Raw genomic sequence first — 14,020 nt, forward strand, 5'->3', positions numbered from 1 at the left:
TAAACAAAATTATGGACAAGCATTCCCGAGTGCATCTGTGACACTTCTGGGTTGGAAGCTGCTCGCTGCCTTCCTGCCTTAGAACCATTTTGACAAAAGGCATCCACATGATTTTGATGTACTTAAGCCCATGGCCAGGCTTTATGAGATGCTTGGCAATCTGTGGGACAGTTTTTAGAAGCATTTTGTTTTGCATTTGGATTGTCTTGCAGCTACCAAGACGATCAGCTCTGGGCTTAGTCAGTGCAGGGAGGAAAGTTCTGAGGATTTTTGAGTTCTGAGACTCAGCAGGGCCACCCCAGGTCTGTGGGTGCCCCAGGAGCTGCAGTGAGCAAGGCTCAGAGCAACCCTCATCTCCCCCAGGTCTGTTTGTCCTGCCAGCCTCAAAGGCAGCCAGCACTCAGCTTCCTCCTCCAGCTGCACAAGGAGCATGTGCTTTTAAAAGGCTAAAAAAAAGCAAAAAAAAAAAAAAAGGTGGAATATATTATCTATTCACAAAGTCATTGTAAATATTAAAGAGCCCATGAGGGGAAATGTCTCTGATGATGTCTTTTCAGGAGTGTGGGAGAAAAATCCATGCAAAGGCACTACTGAGGGGTATGGCCAAAAGGCAGAAGATGCTTTGAACTTGTTCAAAGCCACAGGGTCAGCAGTGTTGCTGGGACTGCAGCTCCCCATCTCTCCTCAGAGCCAGCCAAAAGGTCACTTCAGCAAACCCACCATTTAAATAAAAGATACTAAGTCCCCCAGAGAGAGCTATTTGAAAATAAAAGGCATCAAAAGTGAGCTCGATGCATCTGTGCGAGTGGCAGAGGTCGTGGGGAGCCTGGGCTCAGCACAGAGCGTGTGTGCAGGGCAGGGGAGCACAGGAACCCCAGTGCTGCTCCCCTGCAAGGACCATCACAGCAGGGATGGAGAGGGAGCCTCAGCCCCCTGTTCCATCCCCCTCCAACCCCCCTGGCTGCACAGAGCAGCCCTGCCCCACCAGTACACCCAGTACACCCAGTACACCCAGTACACCCAGTACATCCAGGCTGCAGAGCCACATCCCTGCTGCCACAGCAGGGATGAAGAGGGAGCCTCATCCCCCTGTTCTATCCCCTCTCCAGCCCCCTTGGCTGCACGGAGCAGCCCTGGGAGCCTCTGCTGCCCTGTCCCACCAGTACACCAGTATACCCAATACACCCAGTATACCCAGTACACCCAGACTGGAGAAACACATCCGTGCTGCCGCAGCAGGGATGGAGAGGGAGCCTCCATCCCCCTGTTTCCATCTGCCCCAGCCTCCTTGGCTGCACAGAGCAGCCCTGGGAGTTCCTGCTGCCCTCCCCACCAGTACACCCAGTACACCCCATATACTCAGTACATCCAGACTGGAGAGCCACGTCCCTGCTGTGGCAGCAGGCATGGAGAGGGATGGAGAGGGAGCCTCCATCCCCCTGTTCCATTCCTCCCCAGCCCCCCTGGCTGCACAGAGCAGCCCTGGAAGCCTCTGCTGCCCTGTCCCACCAGTACACCCAGTATACCCAGTGTACCCAGATTGCAGAGCCACATCCTTGCTGCCACAGCTGGGATGGAGAGGGAGCCTCCCTCCCCCTGTTCTATCCCCACTCCAGCCCCCTTGGCTGCACAGAGCAGCCCTGGGAGCCTCTGCTGCCCTGTCCCACCAGTATACCCAGTACACCCAGACTGGAGAGCCACAGCCCTGCTGCAACAGCAGGGATGGAGAGGGAGCCTCCATCCTCCTGTTCCATCCCCCTCCAGCCCATTTGGCTGTCCAGAGCAGCCCTGCCCCACCAGTATACCCAGTACACCCAGTACACCCAGTATACTCAGATGGGAGGGCCACGTCCCTGCTGCCGCAGCAGCTGTCAAGGCCAGGAGGAAAGAAACATCTCTGAGAGGCCAAGACCTGGTAAAGAGTCATGATCTTGGAGGACTCATCTCCTGTGCTCCTTCTGTCCCAGGAAAGGACAGGAGATCACCAAAAGATCAGAAGATCACTAAAGAGGATCACTAAAAGCTCTGAGGAGATGCCTGGATTGAAAAGGCAAGCAGAGCAAGGCAGCCCGTGGTGTTATGTAATGCAGCTCTGTTGAAACAGCGCAGGAAAGTTGCCTTGTGCCAATAAATCAGGCAGCCATGGAGGAGCAGATGTGAATCACACCTTGCTTCATATGCCCTGCAGTGTTTTCACTTATTGTTCCAGTTTTAAAGATTAATGGCACTCAGAGATGAGTATTAGCTACGCTTCCATTTCATACTCATTATCAGAAGAGCTTTTTTCAGCATAATTAGCATGGATCAAATTTTCCAAGTAGCTCAGCAGACTGGCTGCTGTTCCTTGGCTGCTGAGCGCGCCTGGGACATCCCAGTGCTGCAGCTGGGTGCGCTGCACCCCTGAGTCCTCTTTAGCACCATGCAGCCTTGAAATGAGGAGAGAAAAGGGGGTGAGAGCTGTGAGATGAACTCCTGCAGCCCAGAAATGGGGGTTCCCTGGCCTGGGCTGCCAGGAATCCCCTTGTTCTGACACAGCTGCTGGGGATGAGGGGCTGGCAGCCTCTCCGGCACTAAACAGGAGGGCAGGAGGTTCTGGTGCTGTGGGTCAGCCAGGGGCAGGTGCTGGTGCTCCACTGCAGCAGCCCTGGAGCCCCAGAGCTGGGGTTGATCTCTGCTCCAGGCTGCTCTGTGTTATCTGGGCACTCGTTGTGTTATCTGTGCCAGGTGCCCAGCAGATTAGGGCATGAAGGGTTTGATACCTGGAGGAATAACTAAGGTGGGTTACATGCACCAGGAGCCCAGCCTGGCTGTGGGGCAGTCTCAGGGCTTTAGCTGCTCACAGTGACCCCAAAATATTTTTAGAAGTCTCTTTTCGCAGCCCAGCGGTCAAAGAAGGAGTCAGAGCTCTTCAGTTCTCATTCTCAAAGTTGTTTATTGCTTCTTATCTATAAAATTCTTTCTCCTGACATGCCGAGGTCCATTCAGCAGGTCAGACAGAGGCACTCTGGTGTTATCTTTTTATACTAGAAACCACATGTACAATATTTACAATTACTTCCCAATACCTATCACCTATGTTAGACAGTGAGCTTCTACTCTAAACCAATCTAAAAGTGCCACCATCACAGCAGAAGAAGAAGAAGAAGGAGAAAGGCTGGACAGTCCCAGATTCCTCCATCTTGCCCCCTGAATCCCCATTCTAAAAACCCCAGAATTCCACATTTTCACCCTGTGATAGTGATTAATTCACTATCATTTTATTCAAACTCCTGTGGCTTGTAACTCCTCACACAAAGCTGGTAATTGTTTCCAGCCCTTGGGGTGGTGTTAGTTTTTTATACTATGAACTATATGTACTTTATCTACAATAATTTTCCAATACCTATCACCTATGTTAGATAGTCTGCCTGCATTCTAAACCAATCCAGAAGTGCCACCATCACAGCAGAAGATGGAGGCCAAGAAGAAGAAGGAGAAAAGGTGGACATGCCCATATTCCTCCATCTTCCCTCCTGAACTCCCATTCTAAAAACCCCAAAAATCTATTTTTCACCCTGTGATAAATTCACTATCATTCTGCTTAAACTTTCATGGCTTGCAATTCTTCATATAAAGTTGGTAATTGTTTTTTCCAAGGGCTAAATCAAAGGCACACAGGGGTCTGGGGCTCTGTGCCAAGGTCTCTGAGCCGCCTGGGCAGGGGTTTTGAACCATCCAGGGCATTCAGAGGAATTTCCTGGGTTCTGACAGAGCAGATCTGGGAGAGAGTGAAGGTGGAGCTGGAGGCAGTGGTGGCTGGGGAAGGGGAATTTGCTGGCGTTTCCAGGGCTCACTGGGGCTGCTCAGTGGGGCTGGGGCTGTGCCTGCAGAGGAAGGGCTGGGGGAGAGCTGTGGGTGCCCCTGTGTGCCTGCCAGTGGTGTGGAGAAGGCCGGGGAGCAGCAGAGTGCTGAGCTGCCTGCTACACCCAATCAAGCCCTGATCGTTTCTATCACGAAGATAAACTGGCCATTGTTGCCAAAAATAAATGTTAGTGTTCCAAATCCACACTTCAATAGCACCAGCTCATTAGAGATGCATATCATTTGGCTCCAGTCCCACACCTTCTAGCTCGTTATAAATATGCAGTTGCTGCTGGCTCTACCCCAATCATCTCTGCAATCAGAGCTTTTAATTAGGTTAATTAAATTGTATCAAACCTCGCAGGGACGCAGTTCACTGATGCTGATGAGGCAGCCAAAACAGACCTTAACTCCAGCTCTAATGAAGGCCCTGCTGCAGCTAATAACAATGCATAATAAATTAGTGCTTCCCTAGAAAGGTGCACCGGGGCTTGTGCTTCAGTAAATGATGATCTGCATGCACTAATTCACTATTGCAGGCTCCAGCTCTGCCAAGGCAGGGACATCCTGGGAATAGTTCTCACTAAATCATGGGCTCCTGCCTGCTTGGAGCAACTCTGCTCACCTGGGCTCTCTCCAGGCACTAGCGGCTGCAGGTCCAGGACTGTGAGACAGCAAAGCAAATATTTGCTGCTTTCACCTCACCCAGCCCTGGCTTCACTCTTGATGCCTGGCAGCTCCCAACAGAAGCAGCAGCAGCAGGTATTTACTCATTTTAAACCTTCTGTGGTGGAATTTGTAGAGGAATGGTTTGTTAGGAGGGAAATGGGTGGCTGTGCCCAGGTGTGGCTGCACCCAGTGCCCAGGCTCTCCCCAGACATCACCTGTGTTGCTCCTAATCAAGAGGGGAAAGGTCCAAGTGGCCAAGGAGCTGTGGAGCAGAGAGGTTCAGGGCAGCCATGCTGAGCAGCAATTAGTCATTCCTGATTTACATTCTGCTCTTTCAACTCCCTGCTGTGAAGCTGCTCAGGCTTGAGCGGAGGAACTTCACCACCCTTTTCTCCTCGGTGCCCTTGGGCAAGGCACCTCAGCTGAACCTGGCTGGAGGATGCTGGGGAGCAGCAGGGCCAGGGCAGCCAGTCCTGCAGCTGGAGACACCTGCAGCAGCTCCACACGGTGCCCTGGGCTGGCAGCACCTGGGGGTGAGCAGTGGCATCACCCAGAGGTGTGGGGAGAGCAGGTGGTGACACACAGGGCAGCGCTGTGAGCAGGGGCACGGGGGGCACCAAGCTCTCCTGTGTTCAAAGAGCACAACCTGGGGGCTCCTGAGGTGCTGGGGGTCCCTCTGGCCACCACAGCACAGGGACACTGATGGAGACCCACCACACTGAGGGACACCCACCCAACTGATGGATACCCCAGTGGCTGTCCTGGGGGATCCAGAGGCTCTGGGGTCCCTCTGGCTGCCACAGCACAGGTACACTGATGGATGGACACCCCACTGATGGAGACCCCACTCCACCCCACTGATGGACACCCATCCCACTGATAGACACTCATCCCAATGATGGATGGACACCCCAATGATGGACACCCATCCCACTAATGGACACCCACCCCAATGATGGACACCCCATCCCACTAATGGACACCCACCCCAATGATGGACACCCCACAGTGGTTGTCCTGGGGGGATCCAGAGGTATTGGGGGTCCCACTGCCTGCCACAGCACAGGGCCACTGATGGACACCCTACTGATGGACACCCCACCTCACTGGTGGACACCCACCCCAATAATGGACACCCATCCCACTGAGGGACACCCACCCCAATAATGGACACCCCACCCCACTGATGGACACTCACCCCATTGATGGACAGCCAGTGATGGAGACCCCACCGATGCACACCCACCCCACTGATGGACACCCACCCCAACGATGGACACCCCACTGATGGACACCCCACCCCACTGATGGACACCCCACCCCACAGTGCCTGTCCTGGAGGATCCAGAGCCTCCCCAGCCAAGCCAGCTCCTGCTCCCCTGCCCCAGGGACCCCACTGTGCTCTCCACTCTGGTTCAGGTTCAGAAAATGGAGCCTTCAGCTGAGAAGCCCAGGGGCTGCTGATGGTTCTCCTGCCAGTAAAATATATTGTTGCAGCTGCCTGGAGATTATCCTGCAAGTGTAGCCTGCTATTAACTTTTATAGACAGTCATTATCAATTGAGTTCTTCAGGAGTTGAAAAAGGAATTACACAAATTGTTATATGGCACAATATTATTGAGTCACCTAAAACCTGAGCTGTGAATCTGGGGAATTTTGATATCTGTATCTTTCAAGCTGCAGGCAATCTCCTTGCTAAAGAACCTGTTGGTTCAGCTTTTGATGCTATAATTATCATAAACAAAAAATAGCTGTGGGCATTTTCTCGCTGTCCTTCCCCATGAGGGCCCAGCTAGAGGATGGCAGATCCCACTCCTGTCTCACTTTAAATCCTGTGCTGTGGGGTTTGGATTCAGTTATAAGGTACTGGCTCTTTCCAGATCCTTGCAGAAACATTTCAGTGCTTTACTATGGGGATGCCAAGCTAAAATCTTTGGGATTCAAAGAGCAAGGTCTCTGAGAAGGTGTGGATTTTTTCCTGGATGCCACTGAGAGCTCTGCAGGGCAGCAGGTGTGACTCAGCCCTGTCTGCTAACACACAAGTTCAGAGACCAGCACCTGCCAAATCCTTCACCATTGCAGGCAAGAGGAGGTGAAAAATGTTTGTGCACAAGAGCTGGCACCTCCTTTAGTCTGTTCTGGCCACAGGATGACAAACCACTCCACAGGTTATGGGGTTTGTGGCCCAGCATGAAGCCTGCTCAATGTGAGCATCACAGATTAACAGTGCTCTGGTTTCCCTTTGTTAACATTCACGGCTTCCCATGGAAAGGTAAATCACAACAGGCTCAACTTTTGCTACCCAGACCCAGACTGTGATCACAGACTGTGTGTCCTGGCTGGCAGCTCAGCTCCCCGGTGCCAGGGGACACCACCATGCCCAGGACAAGCAGCGTGGCCAGTGCCTGCTCAGAGAAAGCCTCACAGCTGCCTGGTGCATCCCATAAAAACCGGGAATAGACTCCTTTCTTCCAGGGAACAGCGCTTGTGCCCATTCCAGCACTGGCTCTGCAGTGGACAGAGCTGGACAGGCAGTTTCTGGACCTGGCCAGGTCGCTGCTTTTCAATCCTGCTCCAGGATTCCTGGAGGCTCTCCCAGCAGAACTGCGGCTTTTCTCTCCCACCCTTTGCAGCAGCGCCCTGCATGCAGGTAAAATTAAGCGCGAGGATGAAATATTTCTTTATTTAACCTTTAGTCTAAAAGAGCTTTCCCTGGCATCCAGCGGGCCCCGGTGCGCGGTGACACCGCGGGAACGGAACCGAGCCCGGGACGGGCCCCGGGCCCCGGCCCCGCCGCGCGGCGCTGCTGCCCCCTGCGGGCCGCGCCCGGCACTGCGGCTGCTGCGCGCTCGGCCCAGGCGGCGGGGCTGGGCTCGAGAGAACCGAACCGGGCCGAGCCGGACCGGACCGGACCGGACCGTGCTAACATGCGGGCTTTGTTTTATTTTTGCTCAAGAGAACCAAACCGAACCGTCCTCACACGCGGGACTTTGCTTTCCTTTCACTTGAGCACACCGGACCAGACCGTTCTCACACACAGGACTTTATTTTCCTTTGGCTCTAGCAAACCAAACCAAACCAAACCAAACCAAACCAAACCAAACCAAACCAAACCATTTTCACACCCAGGACTTTGTTTTCCTCTTCAGTTTCTAGCAAACTGAACCGTTCTCACATGCAGGATTTAAGTTTTCCTTTCACTCAAGCGAACCAAACAAACCAAACCATTCTCACACACAGGACTTTGGGTCGGTTCAGTTTGCTAGGAACTGAACAGGAAAACATTCTCACACACAGGACTTTGTTTTCCTTTTGCTCAAGCAAACCAAACTGAACCAAACCAAACCATTCTCACATGCTGGCTTTGCTTTCCTGTTTGGTTTCTAGCAAACCAAACCAAACCAAACCAAACCAAACCAAACCAAACCAAACCCATTCTCACACACAGGACTTCGTTTTCTTTTTGCTCAAGAGAATCAAATTGAACCAAACCAAACCATTCTCACATGCTGGCTTTGTTTTCCTTTCACTCAAGCAAACCAAACTGAACCAAATCAAACCATTCTTACACAGACTTTGTTTCTTTTTGCTTGAGCACTCTGGACCAAACCAAACCGAACCAAACCATTCTCACACACAGGACTTTGTTTTCCTGAGTGAACCAAACCATTCTCACACTTCAGGCTTTGTTTTCCCCTCCTGCTCACCCAGCCCTCACAAAATGCACAGACTCCAAGCTCTGCAGAACTCTGTGGATGCTCCCCTGAAAAATTCTCCTGTTCTGGCAGGAACAGCATCTGAAGCTGCATTTCAGCAGGTAAAAACATCGAGTTTCATCACTGAGCTGCTGGAAAAGCTCCAAAGTAGGTAGGGCCTGAGAAGAGCATCTTTTTTTTCTCCCCCTCTTGCAGACCATGTGCTTATTGCTGGCAGGGACAGGAGATGGAGAGATAAGCAAAGGAATGTTCACACGGAGGCTCCTCTGAACGTGCCTGGGCTGCTCAGGACACTCAGGATGTGCCTGCACATCCCCCAGCCCTGGCAGTGCAAGGGCCCAAGGAAAAGCCAGAGGACAAACTCCTGGCCCACACTTGGTGCTGTGTTTCTCCCCTTACACAGAGTTTTGGCACTGCTTCAGTTTGAACTGAAGCAGCTCTGGAGGAAAAGCACACAGGGGAATGGTGCAAATAGGAAATGAGAGGCATTGGGGGAAATAACTAGAGTAATTCACCTTTAAGCTGCTTGAAAAGGCAGCTGAAAAAGTTGAGCTCCGCTCTCATGGGCTTGGCCAGGTCCTGCTCAGCCCCAGGGACAACAATCCCCAAGTCCCTGTCCCTTAACCCACCCCAAAGTTCCACTGTGACCTCAACTGCTCACTGATTGTTCATGCTGCATCTTACCAGGACACTTAGGCAAACCTCATGGCTTCCCACTGTAAATATCAAAAGAACAAACTCTGATTTATTAATCAGTTAATCAGAACAAACACACAGATGGCTACCACTGTCCCACAGTGATTTGTTTCAACAAAGTGCTGAGCTGCAGTCAAAAGGAGGCTGCACCAGCCTTTCTCCAAGGGAGATGGCTCCTCCTTCCTGAGCAGAGACCGTAACAATTATCCCATGAAATGGCTAACGTTTCCTCTGAAACTTGAATTTGTAAATAGCTGGTCCAGTCGTTGTTTCTTTCTTCACCTTCACTTTATGAGTTTTGTCCTGGAAAAAAAAAGAACAAGTAGAAATATTTGCTGCCATGCATGGAGAAAAGCTTCCACCCACACAAATCAGAGTCCCTGTCTGGGACCAACCATAAAAGAAAAACGGTCACTAAATTATAATTTTATCTGCTCTTTTCCCCTTCAGGCTGTCAGAGACAATCTGCTTTGCTCACAAGCACCAGAGAACAGGAGTCCCATTGAGACAAGTAATTTCTGTGGTCATTTGGATTTTTAAGACTTTCTCTTAACTTACAGAAATGGTTCCCTGCTTCTGACTCCTAGTGGCACTACTCTGGGCTCCTTGTGAGCACCATTTTACAGCTGAGTCTTTGTCCTTGCTGACAAGCAGATATAATTTACTGAAATGCTTCATCTCCTTGCTTTTTCCATATTAAAGAGGATTACTTATCTTTAGGAGTTATCTGCAGGTGTCACTATAAAACCAGAATGAAGAAACAAACACAACACACACAATACCAGACCTAGTGAGCTGAACAGAACAGATCTGGAGAAGCAGAAGCAAATCCCTCACCAGAAGATCCTTGCGTGTCTGGATTTTCTGGGAGATGACAAACATGGCCTTCTCCCTCTCGATGCGCTGCCTCAGGAGGTCATACTGGTTCTTCCTCTGCTGGGCTAATTTCTGGAAACAAGGAAAAAAAGTTTTTAAACAGAGATGAACAAGACACTGTGGTCTAAATCCTGTGAATTTCAATGTCAAATGCAAGAAAACATTTGACTCCCTAATGAAAATCTAGAAGAGGGAAAACAAAAAAAAAAAAAAAAAGAGACCAGAGACCAATTCCTGAAGTGCTCAGAGCCTGCAGAGGCCTCTCAAAATGCAACTTGTTGGGTCAAGTTTGCCTAATGAGAGTGGATAGCTTTCCCAGCACAGGAACAGTATTACTGCAGGTGTGATTTAAGTAATTAAATTAAGGAGAACAGATCCCAACATGCTTAAAATATGACTCAGACATTTAGGAGAAAACTAGTCAGCCTACGACTCGTCCAACTGCTTTACTGACAAGTCAAACTGAGACAGCTGGCAGGAGGAAAGGGACCACAGGGTGGTTATTATCTGACATCTGAGTCAGAAAAAACTGGTTAAAAATTTACCAGTCGGCAGTTTTAAAACAACTATTTTTATCTTAGACACAACTGACTCGTACTCAGAGGACTTTCCAACAGATCTGAATTACCTGAGCAGAATCTACAGCTGTAAAGACAAGTGTAGCTACTTCTGTGATACTAAAACATCAGAATCAAAGCTGATTGCTAAAGCAATTCATGCTGAAGAATCATGAAACAGTTCAAATTAGGAAAGCCAGGAAGGGAGACTATGGCTTAAATGGCTTTAGGAAGGAAAGCGAGGAGACAAATCTCAAGTGACTTTGGGCTCAGAACCAAACTGAAAAATACTGTGAGATCAGGAACACAGCAACAGAGACATCTGTGCTGGAATAAGCTTCTTCCCATTTACCTATTTCTTCCTATTTACCTAATTCTTCCTATTCACCTAATTCAGGGGTGCAAGGGGTTTTGGGGAAGTGTGAAGGGTGACTTAACAGTGGATGCTGAAAAAATCACACCTGAAACTGCAGCAGTCTGATGAAAAGACAGTCCAAGATAGTCACAGAGGTATATGTTCCTTTATAGAGGAGAAATATCTCAGTTTTGCAGGGACACCACTCTTTTCTGGCCTGTACATCACAACTTATGGTGGTCTCCCATGGTGAACTAAGATCCAGTAAAAGAGTACTCTGTGTTAGTCCAGGAGATGTGACTGCAGGCTCCAGGCACTCACTTGTGATTCAGTGACATCCACTACTGCCTTGTGTCACCAATAAAAGTTTTAAGAACACACTTTTGTTCACCTCCACAGTGGTGCAATCAATCCTTTTTAGTGCTTGTCATATAAAAGATGTAGAACATGAAGAAGTGTGTAGCACAAGCAGCAGCAGTACCTTTAGGTGGGCAGGATCAGTAGGTCCCTTCACTGCCTCTCTCTGCAGAGTTGCAATGGTTGGTCTGTTGTACACCCTATCCACCAGCTCAGGAACAGTGTCCAGGTGAGCAGCAAGGTCAAACTCCCGAACTATTCATGAAAAAAAAAAGAATAAACTCCCATGGACTCCTTCAATAAGCAAATCTTCCAAACACATTGCTACAGCCAGCCACACAGCTCCTGCAGAAGTGATACCCCAGCTAGTAACCAAGAGGGGTTTCTAGAGCACCTGACTTTTTATTCCAAACAAATAAAAGTGTCTTTTTTTTTATGAACAGGTGACAGAACAAGTTCAGGGCTCACCTTCCCGCTCCGTGTCCACGAAGAAGAGGTGCTGGCCCGCGGCGCTCCCCGCGGCGTCCAGCAGGTGGAGCTCTGCCTTCAGGCGCTCGATTTTCTGCGGAAAGTCCAAGTTTGGCCAAATTCGGAATGAGTAAAATCAAGTCTCCCCCCTCAAGAGGACATTTCTGTCTGTTCCTCGGGGTTACAAATAGCTGAACTCCTCCTTCCTTTTTTCATGTCTGAAAACATCTATTATATTTATGTCTTCACAACCTTTCCAGACAGAGGGTCACGGTGATTCCTGCAGTTTCCCAGGCACACATCCACCTGGAAAACTGAGCCCTCTGCTTGGCAAAGGGGAATGACTGCCATGGAACCACCAGCAAAAGCATGAAGGAAAGATTAAAGCTGGCTTTGCTTTTTTATCCCCAGTGAGAATTTGATGCTGTTTTGTCAATCAACATCAGAGCATGCAACATCTTCAGAAGAGAACTGTATTTTGTGGACTGCCTACCATATTCCAAAAACCCACTCCAGATTATTCTCCTGAGCTCGGAAACCTTCTCATAGTCTGAGTTAGTTCTCTCACAGTTCTCTCAAGTAAAACAAGTGTTTTTCCCTGTATCAGCACTGGTGAGGCTGCACCTTGAGTGCTGTGTCCAGTTCTGGGCCCCTCAGTTTAGGAAGGACATTGAGAGGCTCAAATGTGTGCAGAGAAGAGCAGCAAGGCTGGTGAAGGGTCTGGAACATAAATCCTACGGAGAATGGCTGTGGGAGCTGCCATTCTTCACAGAATGAAGAATTCATTCTTCATTCTATGAGGAAGTTTTAGCCTGGAGAAAAGGAGGCTCAGGGGAGACCTGATCACTCTGCAACTCCCTGAAAGGTGGCTGTAGCCAGCTGGGGATTGGTCTGCTCTTCCAGGCAACCACTGGCACAACCAGAGGACCTTAAGCTGTGCCAGGGCAAATTTAGGCTGGACACTAGGGAAAAAATCTCTGGGCACTGGAATGAGCTACCCTGGGAGGTGGGGGAATCATCACCCTGGAGGTGTTTAAAAAATACTGGATGGGATCCTCAGTGCCATGGTTTGGTTTTCAAGGTGGTGTTAGGTCATAGGTTGAACTTGATGATCTCAAAGGTCTTTTTCAACATAGCAGCAATAAGAACAACACAGTAAAAACCAATTCTGAGCAAACTAGAAAACACTAAAAATGCGAGTTATTACCTTGGCTTCTGCAACTCTTTTCATTTCTACGTATTTAATATCCTGTGTCCTCATCAGTTTCATCTGCTCCGGAGTAATTTCATCCTTTGGCTGCTTTATTACATGCACTCCATCCTACAACCAGACAAACACAGCACTTAGAGTCAGCCCATCCCACCTGGAGAGCACTGTGGGGCCTGCTAACAGCACATCTTTTGTCCTCTGTCCTTCATTTCCTTCAAAGCCTTCTACAGGAACAAAACTAATTTTTCTCATTTACCTATTAAGTCATAAATTTAAATCAAAACAAGGGAAAATGTTACTTGGAGCAACAAAGTGTAATCCTGCTTGAAGGCAGTGGAGGCTCTCACCTTGACCTCTGAACGTATCATTTTGAAGTAGAACTCATCGGGGTTCTTGTCCAGAGCTTTCTTCTGCAGCGCCCTGAGAGCATTTTGCTTTTTGTGGTAGTCACTGGGGAGGAAAAAACAACAATCAGGAGGTGTTCAGCAGCTTCTCTGTGTTCATCTCTGCTGGGGCATCGAGTCTTTCCCAGCGAGGCTCAGAGCTCGGACACAGCCTGTTCCTGTCCCTGTCCCTATCCCTGAATTCGGGCAGGACAAGGCCCTGCAAAAGCACAGCCATGGCAAGGGCAGTAGTGTGATATCATACCTGCTTAAAATCACTTTACAGTAAAATAACGGGTTTATTAGCATCATATAGCCCCAAAGACAGTTTTAACTTACTCAAATCCACGTTCTTAAAGTTGATACTTTTCTAAGGAGAGGAAGACTTAGCATCATCCCAACTCGAAGGCATCAGGGACCCCACAAGGAACAGAGCAATTTGGAGCCAATGTCGCAACGTGGATGGGTTCTGTATTCCCCAGGGGAAACCCTCTGGACGGGGGGACACCCACCCAGCGCCGCCCGCCCCCGGGGGCCGCACTCACCGGGCACGGAGCCGGTAATCCTTCTTCTTCTCCAGCAAGCCCAGCTTCGTCCGGGCGGCGGGCTACGGGAGAGACGGGGAGAGAGCGTGAGGGGGAGAGGGAGAGACGGGGAGCGTGAGGGGGACAGAGCGAGATGGGGAGCGTGAGGGGGAGAGAGCGCTGAGGGCCGAGCACGGAGGGGCCGGCGGAGAGGGAGCGCGGATGGCTCCGCTAGGGGCCCGGCGGGGCTCGGCTCGGCTCACATACCTGAGCCCGCTCGCGGTGCGGGCGCTGCCGCGCCTTGGCGGCTTTCCTGAAGGCGGCCGACATGGCTGCGATGGCGGCTCCGAGCGCCGGGCCCGGGAACGC

General features: G+C 50.1%; 1 protein-coding gene across 1 annotated transcript; it reads right to left on the reverse strand.

Moving 5' to 3' along the window:
- Positions 1–8,944: 8,944 nt before the first annotated feature.
- Positions 8,945–14,007, reverse strand: UTP11 (UTP11 small subunit processome component). The gene is made up of 8 exons (XM_054292581.1): positions 13,919–14,007; positions 13,673–13,734; positions 13,092–13,194; positions 12,742–12,855; positions 11,535–11,628; positions 11,191–11,321; positions 9,759–9,869; positions 8,945–9,224 (listed from the first exon to the last, which is right to left on the reverse strand). The coding sequence occupies exons 1-8, from the start codon at positions 13,979–13,981 to the stop codon at positions 9,141–9,143; spliced, it is 762 nt and encodes a 253-aa protein (XP_054148556.1). The 5' UTR covers positions 13,982–14,007; the 3' UTR covers positions 8,945–9,140.
- Positions 14,008–14,020: the final 13 nt, after the last annotated feature.

The sequence above is a fragment of the Melozone crissalis genome, unplaced genomic scaffold (genome assembly GCF_028551555.1).
Source record: "Melozone crissalis strain CALT ecotype California unplaced genomic scaffold, PUWL_Pcris_2 ptg000111l_1, whole genome shotgun sequence".
NCBI lineage: Eukaryota > Metazoa > Chordata > Aves > Passeriformes > Passerellidae > Melozone > Melozone crissalis.

Bases quoted from the DNA above. Each gene is read 5' to 3' on its own strand.
- UTP11 (XM_054292581.1), bottom strand. From the start codon at position 13,981: ATGTCGGCCGCCTTCAGGAAAGCCGCCAAGGCGCGGCAGCGCCCGCAC. The intron at 13,195-13,672 runs GTGAGTGCGGCC...TTTCCTCCCCAG, and splicing joins GATTACCGGCTCCGTGCCCG to TGACTACCACAAAAAGCAAA. The intron at 11,322-11,534 runs GTGAGCCCTGAA...TTTCATGAATAG, and splicing joins CGTGGACACGGAGCGGGAAG to TTCGGGAGTTTGACCTTGCT.